This window comes from Pyrgilauda ruficollis, unplaced genomic scaffold, assembly GCF_017590135.1.
Source record: "Pyrgilauda ruficollis isolate IOZ18807 unplaced genomic scaffold, ASM1759013v1 scaffold74, whole genome shotgun sequence".
NCBI classification, from domain to species: domain Eukaryota; kingdom Metazoa; phylum Chordata; class Aves; order Passeriformes; family Passeridae; genus Pyrgilauda; species Pyrgilauda ruficollis.
In genome coordinates, this window is record NW_024529266.1 from 4,494,764 (window position 1) to 4,511,564 (window position 16,801).

The 16,801-nt window shown below is 34.7% G+C and overlaps 1 protein-coding gene across 1 annotated transcript in view; it reads right to left on the reverse strand.

Moving 5' to 3' along the window:
- Nucleotides 1-460: 460 nt before the first annotated feature.
- Nucleotides 461-16,801, reverse strand: part of PLGRKT (plasminogen receptor with a C-terminal lysine) — a 24,319-nt gene continuing 7,978 nt past the window's right edge. Inside the window, 4 exon segments of the mRNA XM_041486257.1 lie at nucleotides 461-582; nucleotides 4,858-4,967; nucleotides 5,906-5,931; nucleotides 5,934-6,038. Of these exon segments, the coding sequence (XP_041342191.1) occupies nucleotides 461-582; nucleotides 4,858-4,967; nucleotides 5,906-5,931; nucleotides 5,934-6,038 (363 nt within the window).

Here is a 16,801-nt window from a genome sequence, read left to right on the forward strand (position 1 = left end):
AAATTGAGCTCGGTATCCTGAAATATATTTGAAAATGATACATAATTATTTATATATTTTATACAATTTAATTACTAATACAATTAATATTTTATAGATTTATACAAACTTATAACTACCAATTACCATATCTTTATTGGTTATACTGAGTTTGGTCAGTACCAGACTTTTTTACTACAGGTGAAAGTTATTTTCAGACTCTGAACAGACAATGCAAATTCAATATTTCATTATAAACAAGAAAAATATACTACAGAAAAATGATTATTTTTAAGAGATACATATAATATGAAACCAATTGCTTTAGAAAGCACTAATTTTTAAAAATCCTTTAAATTTTGATTTTGTAACAGCTCAAAATAATCTTATCTTATAATCTTATAAATTTTTAAATTATTTAATTATGTTAAAATGCAGTATTATAATCACATTTCAGACATGTAGCTTTAATACCATCTTCCTATTTTTCTATGAAGAAATTGCTCTGAGACATTCTGATTTTCTACAAATCTTTAAAAGTGAGAGGTCCTTTAGGCAATTCCAGCAAAGTGCCCTGTGCATCAAGTATGTTCTCTGCTTCACCTTAAAAAAAAAAGGGAAAAAAAGGAAAAAAAAAAAAGACAAAGAAAAGGGAAAAAAAGGGTAAATTTCCTCAGTCTTACCACTAGAAAGCAACGAAGGGAAAAAAACTTAAGAAACTGATTTAGCCATTCTTGTTTGGACCACATTAGCAAAACAGCAAGTCATAGCTATGTATTTTATAAATAAGCTGATGTCAATACAGCAGCAAAGTTGCCTCTAAGGAATTTTGGACTGGTGGGATAATTAGGAATCTGAGAAGAAAGTGGATGAGACATTCACATGAAGGTGTACATAAGCCTTAACAAGTAAACTTGTACAGAGTGTCACGGATGTACCATATTTGGGCACAATCTTTCTTCGTGCCTCAGGACTAGCCTAAAAGGTGAAAGAATGTGGGCAGCACAGGACTTGAAGAAGCATTGTTCAAAGCCCATTGCTCACAAAAGACTTTGCTAAGATAGATACCTAAACATGAAGCATAGCAGGGAAAAGTTGTAGAGTGCAGAATGCTCTGGGTAAGGCTGGAATGAAAACATCTAGGACAGAGAATCCAAAAAACAAAGATACAGACTGAACATCATACATAGGTTGTGGTGGTCTGATTGTGATATAAGAAGTGATGAAGATTAGGCAAAGAATGCATTTGTTTTGGCTGATGCCATTTGGCACAATGCCAACAATCTTGTTTATCTATGCCTTAAGTCCCAGCTTTATGATCCTTATAGCAGTGGTTTGAAACTGTTTATGTGTGATCAGCCTCACTGACTATTACAATGCAGTCAGGATTATGGTCACTCCATAAAACAGGTCTGAGCACTGACATCTCCCAGCTGTAATTTTTATAGAACTACAATGCCTGGGACCACCACTAATAACCAACACTGGTTACCACTCCCACAACTTCAGTCAGTTGCATATAGCATCTGATTATGAAACAGCAAGAGATCTTGGGGACAGAGATGTAGACAGACAAATCTCTATGCCTGTCCCTCACCTGGAGTAGAGGACATATTGACCCACTGACTGCTCAGGACACAAGGACTCAGCTATGAAAATCTCAGAAATGGTAGCCAGAGCCCCATTGCTTAGTGGAGAAGTTCTGTGCAATTATAGGCTGGCCATAAAATCCATCCCCTCATCTAATAATTTGTGTGGAAAACACCAGCAGTGTGTGCCTGGACTAGGAGGAAAAGCAAAACAGTGAGGCCAAGAACACAGACAGCCGGTTGGTTCTTTGTGTCCTCAGAGGTTTAGAAAAGATAGTTTGACAGCTGTTCTGTAACCCTGGCATACCCAAAAGATTAGGTCCTGATACACAGACCTGGAAACTTAGGGCTTTCCAATAGCACAAACAGAACTCAAACCAGGTATTTCCTCCTGTGTCTTCAGTTTGGGGTTTTAATTAGCCCAAGCTATAAAGCAGGAAAAAATACCCTTCCAATATTTCAGTGTGGAAGAATACTAAAATAATGAGATAATTTTTGGTCAAATAGGCTAGAGAAAGAAGAAAAAATAAACTGTAAGCAAGATCAGAAACAAAATGCCTAATGAAAGAGAAACAATGAAAATTTTCAGGGGTATAAAATGATGCCAAAGGATGAAAGGCAGCAGATGCAGAAGTTACATGATCAAGTTAGTTCAGATACAAGGTTCACCATGCAGCACAGAAATAATTGCATATTATCTTAGGAGAGGGAATTTGCTATGAGGTTGATGGTAGGTATACTCTGGAAGAAAGAGACCATTTAAAGAAAAAACAGTAAAGGGAATGGTGCATACATTCATTATTACACCAGAGAGATTAAGCGTGGCATGCTCCAACAGAATAGACAGACAAGCAGAGAAATGGTTGCAAAGGTATGGAAGTGAACATGGGGATCAGTTGAGTATTGTGAATAAGCATTGTGGCTGCAGGTCTATTGTGTCATAAAACCTTCTCTTCAACTACGTAATTTTAATCATAAAATGAAATTGAACTCCTGAACCTGATTTCCAGACCAGATTCATCCAGGCTATTCCACTTCCTTTTAATCTAGTGCTGATATTGGTAATTAGTTTAATTTCCTTCTCTTACTTTCCTTTATCCTATCTTGTAAGTAGGATCTGTAGACCCAAATCTCTCATGTCTTTTTACAAAGCTAAACAAATTAATCGCTTTTTTTTCTCTTCTAAGGCAGCTTGTCATTACCTAATAGTTTTGGCTCTTCAGTATAATTGCAGATTCCCTTTCCAGAAGTGATCTGAATTACATGTAAATTTCCACAAGAGTTATTATTTTCCTGCACCTTCCCATCTATACTCTATTTGTACTAAGGTTGTGAAATATGCATCCCTGGATATATTCAAAAGCCTTTTGGACATTTTCCTGGGCAACTGGCTATGGATGATCCTGTCTGAGCAGGGGGCTTGGACCAGGTAACCTTCAGAGATTCCTTCCAATCTCAACCATACCATGAAACTAGGAAACCTCACTTGATGTTTCTAGACTTTGTTTAACTGAATTTCATCACACTATTGGATTATACTCATTCTGTGATCATCAGCATTCATGTTTTCCCTTTTTCTACCATTTCCATCTGATGAGCTCTGGTGGTAGAAATCCCTATTAATCCCTAGTTTCTTGCTGACATTATCAAATTGAATCCTATTTTGTTTTCTCATTTCTTCAGACCATCAGTTCTTCTTGCACTACAATTTATTTCTTCTCTGTTGATGAACTTAATCAAGTTTGTCACCCAAAGATTTGATTAGGATAACCTACTCATAATTTAAACTATAAAGCAAATGAAGATCCAGACCAAATCTTGAGAAATATTGTTAATAACCCTGCTGAAGCCTAATCCTCCTTTTCAAGCACAAAATTTGATGTAATATCTTTACTCCTATGTTTACCTGTCTACTAATTTCCATGTCTTTCATGCTAACTTAATCTTTAGGCAATCCCCCATCAAATGCTTTCATGAGTTTATAATGGATCTACCACATTTCTTTTAGAAAAAAAAATCTGGAAATGACAGAGTTAGTTTGGCATATTCAATTTTATTTTCTGTTTGGTTCTACAGTTTCTTTTCTGCAAAACATTTTCACAAGCCTTGCATACTGCTGAAGTTCTCCTAATGGATCTGAAGTGCTGAAGGTGACTTTTCATATTTGAAAGCAATAGGATACCACATTGCTCCTCTTCAACCTGTACAGGACCACATGGTACACAGTAAACACATTACATATAAATCATAAATTCAAAGTGCTAATTCTGCTCTGTGTGTATTAATCTCCTTTTCAACACTTTGATTTCTGAGAACTACCCTTTCTTCCCTTTGCTTAGCTGACTCTTCCTATTAAAATCCTGAGAAGTTTGTTTACTGCTGTTGGGGAAGTGTTCACAGGTATACAATCCTGCATCACCTAAATATATTTGCACCTGCATGCAGCAGGAACTACAGCAGATTTTGTCTAATTAACCTACCACTATTTTCCATGAAGCACACAGTGTTAGTAAACCTAAGTGTTAGATCTGGAGGCTAAAGACTAAGTGCTGAAACAGATTTTTATTTTGTTTCAATATGGTTGTGCCAGTAGCAGACAAGACAATTAGTTAGACTTAGTTAACTAAGTCAATTTGTGAAGGTGACAAGCCATGGCCTGATGCTGTTTTCACTTATAGTCAACAGTCACTGAGCCAGTCTTCTTCACTAGGAATCAGAGTTAACATAAATGCATCTCCGTATACTTCAACACAATGTATATAAGTTAATCGCATAGACAAGGGACAACTATGAAGCAAGACCCCACTTTCCAGGACTCACCTTTGTTCAGTCTTATCAGGACACTGCAGTAAGATCATCACCTGATGACTGTGTTTGGTCATGAAGGTGCAAGGCCCTGATTCATGTCTCTATTCCTTTATATTGTAATCCTTAACCCTTTCCCCAAAAAAACAACAGCAGAGTGGAATACAGAACTAAATCACTACATCTGTCATTTCTCCCAAATATCCAGTTCTTACATCAGCTGTGTTTATAACCTTAGCATTCAAATATTTTGAAACAAGAACAGAAAGTGACAGTCTTAACTGAAAAGAAATGTTGTAAAAGTATAGTGAGTACCCTTGACTAGCAAAATGTCTGATTTCAACAGAAGGAAAAAAATGAGACATAATATTTCTGTCAAAAAAAAGGTCAAATATCTATTACAAGATTTCTCCCAGCCATTTAAAAAAACATAACAGGTTATCTGAAGCTTGGTTCTCTGTGAGAAAAGGACAGACTTACATACCTTTAATCCTTAGCAAGAGTGTCCCATAGCCCATACCATTATGATAGGAAAATACAAAGCTTAAGGGAAGTATTGGCAGTAAAATTGTTGGGCTCTTCCTTTTTATTGCTCTGTGCAAGAAAAAAGAAAAAAATATTTAGGATATTGAGCACATCAGCACTGTTACTTTAGGCTGACCATGGCTGTCTGGGACTTGTGTATCCTTCTAAAAATCTCTAATCAAAGAGCAAATCTTTATTTCCTCAGAAACATTTGTCTTCTGGTTACCTTCTTTCTCAACCCAAGAGCATTTTAAAAATGCAATAGTGGTTTTTGAAAATATTAACAAATACGGGATGATCTAACTCATTTAGCATGCATGTGCAGTGCCATATACCCAGCCACTTGCAACACGTAGCAATGTAGATTCTGTGTTCATTTCCAAATGCTACAGAGAACCCATAACGCATAAGGTGCATTTAATCTTCACTACATACTCAAAACCACACATATTTCCTAATTCCCTCTAAGCATGTTACAGCCCAAGAAAACATTATCAACCAAAAGTACTGTAGGGCAAGTTCTTCCCTATGCAATATAGCTTTATTAGCCAGGTTTCTTTTTCCCTTGGGTCAGTTGATTCAAATGTAAGTGAGTAGACTTCAGAATATGTCCACTTGTTCACTGCATTAAAAAAATCCAGATGGAGAATTAGTTAGTGCTACTCACTAACAGTTCATTAAATCTCAGTACAGACAAGAAAACAGCATGGCTTTTAAACACTCTCTCTTCTTCCACACACAACTTTTATTTTGCAGTGGACTTTTTGTACTTCAGATATTTTATTGTCATTTTATTGTCAGCTCATGTCTCTGCTTTTAAATAAACCTGCAGACATAACCAGAACACATTCAAAGCAGACAGAATTCAGAGTCCATTTGTTATTTGATCAATCTCTGAGCAAGCACTGGATAAAAATAACTGCCTGTAATGCAAAACCAAGACCCCGCAAAATAGAAATATATAATGTAATATACTTATATTTTCTGTTAGGGAATAAACTTCATACCCAGTTGTTAAAACTACAGCAGTAAGTGTCCAAAAAATGTCCCAAAATATTTGAGAAATTCTTGTGTCCAAGCAATCTGCATGGCTGTTTGTCTCTCTCCCATCAGGTTCTGCAGTGCCAGTTGCCTTTCCAGCTAAAGGAGGGAGACAGGTTAAACAAAATTAAGTCATCCATTTATTTCAAAGATTGACTCAATCTCTCGGTGGTCTGTAAATCCAAAACACTAACTAAGAAGGCAATCTTTCATGGCTTTTGATTGAGAATGGCCTTCTTCAGTAATAATTTCTACCAAAAAAAAAAAACTTTAGGTAAATTAGTAAATGCTTTTATGCAGAATCTTTCTAATTGTGCTTCTCAAGGTCCAGACAATCAAAATTGCAGTGCTAGGTTTTGCGTGGGACCCAAGTCTTAGCAGGACTCTCTAGATTAAGATTCTCCAACCTTCGCATTTCCATGCTGATTCACACAGTACCTGTTTTCCCAATTCATTCTGCCTAATTCTAATTTAGTTGTAATAATTTTAGAGTCAATATTGACACCTCTTTGCCCTTTGAGGATTTCCTCTTCCTCATGATGCATCATAAAGCTAATAACTCTTCTACAACACCACAGTTACAAATATAGAAAAGCACTGTGAAGATAACAGACCTTTTATAGATAATGAATACATATCAAAAGTCCATAAGAAAATACTTCTGTAACTAAAATTAAAAACAGTAAAAAAGTACAATCTAGTCAATATATTCACATATCCAAGAAGAACTTTCTATGGTACAGAAGAATAAAACAGCAGACAACTGGAATTAATTTTTTTAGTTACATCCCCCATCTAAACCTATTGGTACATTTTCATTAACTAAGGTAAATTCAGTATTTCTCAAAAGTTCCTCTCAACTATACAGAACACAAAAATTTCCTTTTTAGAGTGATGAAAAAATAATAATTGTGCCAAAAATAAGCAGTCTGAAACCAAAGTGGAGAAGTTAGTTAACAGAACAATAAATCTTCACAGCAATGTTTATAACTCACCTTGTGGGGCAAAAATTGAATACCTGGGTTTGTATGTCTAGGCTAGCTAACCAGGTTGTATGAGAGGTTCAGCAAGGTACAGGAAACAGAATACCAGCTGCCTAAATTAGTGTATTCTAGGGAAGAAGAAACAAAGACTGAATTCAGAAAGTTCTCTTCTAATGAATCTCTGAAAGTAATTAAATATGTCCTGTTCTCCTGCTTTCTAATTCAAGAATAATTTAAAGGATTTGTAATTACTTAAGGTGTCCACCCATTTATTCATCTCCATTACTATTGATTTAGCCTGAACAGAACAATTTCTGTTAAATTGTTACTAATTATTTCTTCAGACTATGTTGATCTTGCTATCTTATTTACAAGTTCATTCAGTACCTACATAGGTAGAAATAATTTTGAGACAGCATAATGAAAAAAGGACAGATCTAATTACATATAATTGTACACAGCAGGAAAAACAACATTCACTATAGTCTCACAGTACTATTTCATCTGTTTCTCTTTCCTCAAGACTTTCATTGCAATTGTTGTCCTCACAAAAAATATCAACAGGCTTTACCTTTCTGATAGCCATAATTTTCAGATTGCTTTGTTTTGGTTTTCTTTTTTTTCAGAAGAAGTAATTATATAATGGCTGACAAACCACTTAATAAAATATCAAAATAATTAGATTTTATTTTGTTACCTACAAGACAGTCGGAAATTCTAAAATAAACAAGAACACTGACCATTAATTACACCCATTTTGGTCCCAAATATTCTAAGCCTGGTAAATTGCTGAGGGCTGACATGGTAAGATAAAATAATGACATGTAATATCCATTTAATGACTTTATTTTCATCTCCAGTGTGATTATAGGTGTAGTTTCCACATATGTGAAAAGTATTAAGGGATCCTTTGTTTGCCTGTCAGCACAGATAAGGGTCTGTGCTTCCAAGATGCACGGTATTACCCTAAATGAGCTTCAATTTGAAGAAGCACATGGTAAGGAAGTGGGACAAGGATATGGTGATGAAATATAGGTCTTGCTAAAAGGGAACAATGGAGAAGAAGAAAAACAGACAGTTTAATATGTACAGTGTTTAGAGAGAAGTAAGTATGGCATTAAAAGAAGGCTGTAAGTTCAAACTTACAAAAGTAAACTAAAGGATCCTAACATGATGTCTTTAAAAACAAATACACACACACAAAAAAAAAAAAACCAAAAAACCCTCTCACACTTGTTATATTTTGACAGCTCTTTAAAACCCAAGTGCTGAAAGAAAAAGATAAGTCACAAACAATAAAGCCAAACAAACACCATGCTGCAGGAGACTGTAATATCAAATTCCAGAAGCCCAAGGGTACTTTCATGTATATCTACAAGTAGTTCATACAAATAACCTACGATAATTGAAAACAACTTGTTTTCTATATTATAGACAGCAGCCAGATAACATATCAAACATTTTTCATAGTCTTTTCTAACTAGATCTTTTTTCTTTCACTTGAGTGAAACAACCCTCAACTTTCTCCATCAAAAAACAAGTGGTGGAATGAAATGCATAGAAAAATGCCTGTAATTCCTTTTCTTTGAGCAGACTTCTTCTATGTAGATGTAAAATTTAAACTAGATGAAAGAGAATACTGTATTTAAAATAATTTCTTTAAAAAATGTATTGGAGGGAAGTTTTAGAATTATGAATCTTAGAGATGAACATTCTCTTTGTACACGGTGAAATGTGACAGCCAAGAAACAATGGTTTCGCAGGAATACTAATCCACAAAAGGCAGTAAAAAGCAGGTCTAGTGATATTTGGCTAAAATAATAATTTAATTCTTGCTATTACTGAAGTTTTATGATATTACAATTAATAGTTTACAAGACCAGTTTTATCACTAAACTTACAGTGTAGCACCAAGAAAGCCCTGAGATGAGTTTGGAGATCCTAAGTAAGCTACAGTACTGATGCAGAGATTTGTAAACCAATTTTTATGTCATCATAATTTATACAGAGAAAACTTAGTAACAATACATGGATACGTGCTCCAAAACACCTTTGAACCTATGTGGTTTTCTGCCAAACCCAGGATTATGTCTCTCAAATCCCAGAAGTTCCCTTTGTTCGGTACTCCTTTATTCCAAAAAAAACTTCATTCATGCTTTCCATTTCCAAGATCAGTTTTGTTACTTGTCATAGTTTCATCTTGCAAAACAAAAGACTACAATGCTGTAGCTGTTAGGATTATAACCGGAATCTGAGTAATGACGAGATTTACTCTAAGTGTTCTAAGTGTTCCAGGGCAATTCCATATTGACTCCACTGGATTTCAAACTCTCCTTAAGGAAAAGGAAAAACTGAGCAGCAATTATGGCCAAAGTTGTCCTACTAAATACTCTTTCATTACATGAACTTACCAGAATAATTGTAGAAAAACCAGTTTGGTTACACCTGAGCTCTTTTCAGGGAGCTCTGTAGCTACTGCGTAGCGCATCAGGGAACACCTCTCTGGCATATTCTAACAAATCAGAAAAAAGGCAGGGCACCTGCCTATCCTGTGCAATCAAATACTGCTTTAGCATGTCCATACCTGACACCTGATCAGTTAAATAGGTTTAAAAACAATGCTTGACTGTAAAAGAGTATATACCTTTAAATAAATTTTGAATGCTCTAAGTGTCAAAATGAAACACCTACATGGGCACTTAGGCAACTCCTCTAAACTAGTCTTTTAAAAATTAAAACAATTCATGTGCAATATCCTTATGCTTATCCATTTAACATGCCAATCTTATATGACTATCTGGAGCTTGCGTAGTTTTGAATGACCAAGATATGCTGACATGCTGGTCTTAAACTGGCTAACAACCAGATCTTGGCAGATCTTAAGGCAAAAACCAATGCCTTAAGTGATTACCTTAAGACCTTAAGGCAATCAGGATTTGAAAACATATGTATATAAGAAAAGAATCAGGAGTCTACCACAAAAAATGACTTGAAATTAGATGAAAGAAAACCAAACCATGTCTGACTGCAGTTCAAATCAATATCCCATTTTCAGCTGTTAATTTCCTAGTAATTGTGTCTTATTTTCCTCTGCATGTGTTCTATTGAAAATGTCAGTCACACTGGGATAGTGGAAGACATTTGATCTATTAACATGCAGATTTTATGAAAAACAACAAGTCCTACTGTCTTAGGACTTACTTTACAATAATTTAAAAAATTACTTCTTTTTTCATTATGGCAGAACAGAAGTAAGAATTAAGAACAGTAGGTATTCATTTTTATTGCAAAACATTTTACAGAATTTTATAGGTAACAAGACAAAAAAAGTATGCCATTCAGACTTAGCAGAGGTGGGCTGTATTTTATTTAGAAAAGTCTTACTGATGGGCAAAGCTGATTATTGAGAAAACAAGCCACAGGTGCACATCACACATAGCAGGTGAACAACCATTCACCATCCAAGTGCCATTATCTTAGAGAACAAATTCTACTTCATTTTAAGTATATAAATGACCCATCTAAATAGCCATAAAAACTTCAATAGGAATGATTTACGTGACTGTACTTGCACTAAAAATTACAGATAAAGGATCTGAAGTGTAGCTTTAGAACAGAAGTAACAGGGATACTGTAATTTTCCTAGCCAGGTTGCTGTGCATAGCACAACAGAGCTGAAGCTGTAATGTGGAAGCATGGGTGCACATGCAAGCATGCTTTTCAATTACTTGTATCTTGTAACAATCAGACCATGATTTTATAGACACAGTTAATATAATAATAAAAAAGTGACAGTAGCAACAATATTGGCAAAAAATATTGATTGCATAATTTTAAAAATTAAGTATAGTATTTCAAAATAAATGGGTACTAGTAGCAAGTGACATTTTAAATTTTATAACACTCTCAAGAGGGCCCAATTAGAAATAAATTTCCCATTTTTTCTTTAAATACAGCTAGTAGTTTCTCAACACTGTTGAGCAACTGTAAGAGTTGATTGGGATTTTGAAGTCTGTCACACAGAAACTGTTAGAGTAAAAGGAAATCAATGCTACAAAATGAATCATGACAGATGAAGAGAAGCGAGGCACAGAGGGAAAAGGTCAGTTACTGTGAAACTGATAATGCTAATAAACTAGTCAGTGGTAACCATCCTTATCATTTCTACTGATTATTCTTCAGACTGCCACAATGATGTCAAACCACACAAAAGAGCATTTATACCATCATTTAATTGATTAAAATCCAGTAGGAGAAAATTCTCATCTGAAATAATTTAATAGACTTCGAAAACTTGCAAAAAAAACCCCTCTCTGGATTACAAGTCACATCTTCACTAGACTAGAAATTTCTCATACTTTAGACTGTTACCTTGTTTTCTCTCTTCCATGTTCAGATGCTGTAGAAGGAATGGATGCTACTTTGGTTTTGTAACCCCAAATGGGATGGAAGGTGGTGTACAAATACTCAATAGAAATGAAAAGCAGAGCCAGTGCAAAATGCTCTCTTCTTCACTGACCACATGTATTAAATATGATTTCAGTGGTGTATTTTGTGTGAATCTAAGTGTCTATGCAGAGGAAGACACAGTAATCACCCTTCAATAAAGAGTCAGTTTGCAACCCAATATGCTTAATGGCTCTCCTGAGAGATATGCTCTTTTACCCAACCTATCTAAAATACTGGGTTGAACAAACACTTAGCTTGAGAGCAGTCATGGCAGTAAACCTATGGAGAACACATTTCATGTCACTATCATTAAGATGTAATTATACTGATGTCCTGGTAAACAGATATTTGGACAGGAGAGGTATTAACTACCTTATAAGAAATAATCAGACAAACACCATCTCTGCTTAAGTTCTGAAACCCCATCTCTATAAATAAACACCTTCTTATCAATAAACACCATCTCTAGTTAAGTTCTGAAACTTATAAATCTAAGAAAACTAAAACTTGAGGAAACTTTTGGGATACCCTTACACTCATGTAGAAGAGCTCTCCAGTTTTGTCAAAGGTTAATACATCTGTTATACACCATGGCTATTCTGCCTATGATAGGTTATTTTCACTTACAGTTTTTCAGTGTTCAGACACTCTGAAAGCATTCTTTTAAAAAGTACTAACGTCTAACGTCTGAGGACTCAGAGCTGTAATTAAAAATAAGGCTTAAGTTTTAAAAAAAATGACAATCACACATAAAAAAGTCTGCAAATCCCTTCCAAAACATGTATGAAAGCTAGTGTGCAGATAGTACAGTTACATGTGGCATTTCATCGGCAGATGAAAGATTAAAAGCTCATGTGACTTATCCTTGGTATCCTTCTTTCTAATCAATAGGTAAAACAAGAAGATGCTGCAAGTGGTTCTTTGGCAAAAAATAAATGAAAAATATAATAGTGATACCTATCTCTATGCCTCCATTGTAAGCCATCAGAGTGCAATACAGAGATGACAACTTAAAATAATTATGCAGTGTCTGCTTGGTTCTATGACCAGCATGCCCACAGACATCTCAGGAAATGGGCCTCTAGATCAAACAGTTAAAATAAATCAGACCTAAATGTTTTATCCTGCTGCTTCAAAGCTTGTTTGCAGATATTTTTCACATCAAGTACGCAGAGCAATTAAAATTATTAGCACTGCAAGAAACTGCACTTTAAAAGGAAAACTTAATTTTTAAAGCTTCCCCACGCAAAGACAGATTACAAATTATTTACAAGCAAAGAGTTATCAGAAAAAGAAACTGGTCTCACAATATTAGCCAAAAGTCAGAATGGAAACTGCACTGAAAAAAATCACACAGAACCACAAAATATTCTGAGTTGGAGGGGACCCATCAGGATCGAGTCCCAACCCTTAACTGAATGGTCACAGATCAAACCCATGACCTTGGTGTTATTAGCACCAAATATTTATATTCCTTTCTTTGTCAATAAGGTACTGAAATTGTACTCTGTATAAAGAAGAAATATTATCAAAGCCCTTAAATCCGTGTGAGATTTTGTGCTGCACAAAGGACAGACTCAATCTAATGGGCAAAGCATGAAGGTAAAATTTCTTGGCAGTAACCCAGCATTATTATTTTTCCTCTATGTGGCTTTTAGGCAACAAACATGCAGCAGAGTGCAGAAAGGCATCCACCACCTGTATTTAATAATCTTATCAAGAAAAGTAAGTGAAGTTTTAAGGTACTGTTACCAGCGTTCAGAATTCTCAGAAGCTTTATACAAGCGTCATAGAGACAAACCAAAGTCATTGAATAGCCAGTTATGTAAAAAGCAGGTATCAGTGTTGAAGGAATAGTAAAATAGATCAAGACTTATAAAATAAAGAATTAATGTAACAATGTCAAGTAATTTCAATATTTGACTAATAACTGAATAAGAGCCTCCCCACCCCCACCCCCACCCCCCCAACTTAACATTCAGGAAATAGTATTTCATAGAAAGCAAGTAAAAGATTAAGTTTTACTTCAGTGGATTTAACAAAAGACTGAAATGATAGGTTTGCTCTACTAAGAAGAAAGGAATTATGCTAAATGTGTTGTGTCACAGGAAGCAGCTTCAGAAGGCATTTTTTCTTTGAAGTCAGTTAAATTCCTCCAACAAATTGGGACTAAACATATAAAGGTAAGCTGGAGGTGCACCTCCAAGCAAGACAAAATTTGCAAGCTATATTCACAATGATATGTACTGGTCCCAGATATTCCCTCCCAAAAATGCTGGTATAATTGAGTCAACTGAATAAATTTAATTCATATTTGTCTCACTACTAGTGCAGCAACCAGTTTGTTTTGCATCTTTTGCTGGTAGTCATTACATATTAGAAATAGCTATTAAAATCTGCTCTTTGTTAACCACTTCATTTGTTTCTTTACAGTGTTCAGTCAGAGTACACAATCTGTCAGCTAATACCAACCAAACTGGCTTTTTTCCTGCAAGACAGATGGTTCTAATCTTCCTCAGTACAGGTATCATTTATCTTGTTCTGTTCCATTTGATGAGCAGAAACTAATAAGGATATAGAATTGTTGCCAGAGAGCATTTATTTCCCAGAATTAAGCCTAGATCACCTAAGGGGCAAAACAATTTATGTAAGGCTTCAAGACAAATGCATTAGTGATGTTGTAAGTGCTACTAGTATCTTGTCAATACAAAACAAATCTAGCTATTTCCCACCCCAAAGGGAAACAGATGGTAGTAATCTGGAAAGGCAAAACTTGCTTACATTTTACTTCACAAGAAAGAACAGGAACAATTGGTTTCATTTTACTAGAACTAAAAGAAAGTCCTTTTGACTAAATTTCACTGAAAACTTTGGGGAGGAAAAGGTTAGGGATTTACAAGACCCTGAAGAAAATGACTCAGTGTCTGAGACATTAAGAGAAATTAAATTTTTTGGGTATAATCATAGAGATGGTTGCTCTTTTACTAACAAAGATAAGGTGACAAATCTGTAGATGAAAAAATGTCATCACAAAAAGTTTTATTAGGCTCAGGAAGAACTGCTGAAAACTGTGTCAGTACTTTCCTTTTTTATCAATGAAAAAGAAGAAACATGAAAAAAATTTTCTTGTTCAGAAACTCACTGGCATTTTAACATTAGCCATTTTTCCTGCCAAGAGTCAAAACATCACACACATATGCATTTTAAGCACCACTTCATTTTAAGATCAACTGATAAATAATTGATAGCATTTTGACTGAGTAATGAGTTAATTGAATTTATTAAGGAGAAAAAAAAAAACCAAACAACCAAAAACCAACAGAACCCCAAAACTGTATTTGTAAATATAATCCTCTTTAAATGAAAGAGATGTCATACCCCCCCTGCCCTTACTCATACTTTCTCATACTCTATTTTTCATTCCTACTTATAGCTCATTACTCAAAAAGAGTCCCAGAATAAAGGACCAGGACATGTGCAAGATATAAGTCCCTTCCAAGAACAAACAATAGGCTTATGAGGTGCAGGGCCAGGAGTTGGTCATGATGACCCTGATGGCTTCCTTTCACTCAGCATATTCTATGATTGTCTGAATTCCTTGTATCTGTTTAAGATGGAGTACTAGGACTGAGCCTACTAGGTATCAGAAAGACTTTAATGTTTTTGTTTTTCAAAATTTTTGTTTTTTTCTCATCCAATTTACATTAACATTTTGCATTTGTTTTTAAGAAAGTGGTCCAGTGTCTAGTTTCTAATAAAACCTCTACTGACCTATCTTAATATTATCTGTACATTCTTAATATATTTTTAATTCTAAGGAATTTAAAACTAACTGAGGAGAGGAGGTCAGACGAGACCCATGAGCTGTCTGATAAATAAATCAGGTTTTCCTCATCTCTCACTCACAAAATTCTCAGTATCTGTAGTCAAGGACGTCCAGGCAAGTGCTATGTGTAGAATCCATGATTCAGTTCAAACATCAGAAAACCAATAACCTAAGGAAAGGTGTACATTTGTTCAGAAACATTATCTTCTTAAATATGCAGATACAAATACTGCTTGTACCTTATCTCTGCTAAATGTGAAATCTCATTTTTCACTTGAAGATACCTTTAAAATTCTTCAGTTGCCTCTTTTACTATACATCCTGTCACATATTACCATAGCAACTTCACTAAAAGTTCCTTAAGAAGTAAGAACTTCAAAAAACTTTAAAGGGTTACCTAGATTATCAATAAGAATCCAATAAGAAACAAACTTAAAACTCCTGCAGAAAGGTTCAAACTTATTTCTTACTGGGCAAACACAAATGTTTTGACTTCTTTGTATATTTTCAAAAAGACATTGAGGTGAAAAGCAAACACCAGTAATAAACAGCTGTATAACTGAAGTTACAACATCTTGTCTTGAGATACACATGAGTGTCTGGATATAAACTGAAATATAGTCCTGTTCCATCTTTTATAATAGGTCTATATTTTAAAATTGTTTTTATATCTTTATTTCAGAAAAGAAAAAAAAAGGGATATAATTTAGTCAAAAGACATGGCCAATTAATAAGCATCTATGGGGTACTTCTATACTTTAATTTCAGATTTAAGGACAAATTGTTAAATATGAAGAAAAAACTGCCATGTGACTTTCATTTATTGCCATTCAAAGCAAACCTCTTAAGGCAATACAATCCTGGCAGGAAGGTAAAGCAATCATGCTATGGTCTGCCCCTAACCAAGAGCTGACAGTGTGGAGGAAAGAAAACATACAATATTAAGTTGCATTTATCTACAGCTTCAGTGAGTTTTTGATATTTTTCTCCAAAAAAACCATACTTTTGTCACACATCTTCTGTAACATTAAATTACATTCTAATGATATTAATATTCATACATTAGTATATATGATGAAATAATATCCTGAAGCATTTTCTTACAAAACTGAGAGCTTTAGTGCCATTTGCAGATATAGCAAGCACTCACCAGCAGTTTCACTTCAAGCTGATTCGTGAATGCATGTGACATGGCTTATGCATACAGTGTGCAACGCATACGTGTTTCTCCACAGGCAAGAGATGAAGAACAGATGAAAGCACAGAACACTTGAATGCCATTTGCAGAAGTATAAATCTTATGATTTATAATTTGAATGAACTAAATATAATATTTTTTTTTCTGTAAGAGATAAATACGTTTGGCATTTCTGTACTGTGTCAAAAGAAAATTTCATTTACAGAAGAAAATGATGTTTAATTTATATCTATTAAAAAGCAGACTATGCCTTACTGAACTAGAGGATGAGTTTCCCTAGCAATGTTCAATGTTTTATACTATCTGTCCACTTACTCCACGATTTTAACTAACTGAGGAAGAAAATGCCTTTAGTTTTTATTTGCTTTATTAATTTGCATCACTGCCAAAACTTCAAAGGAAGCTG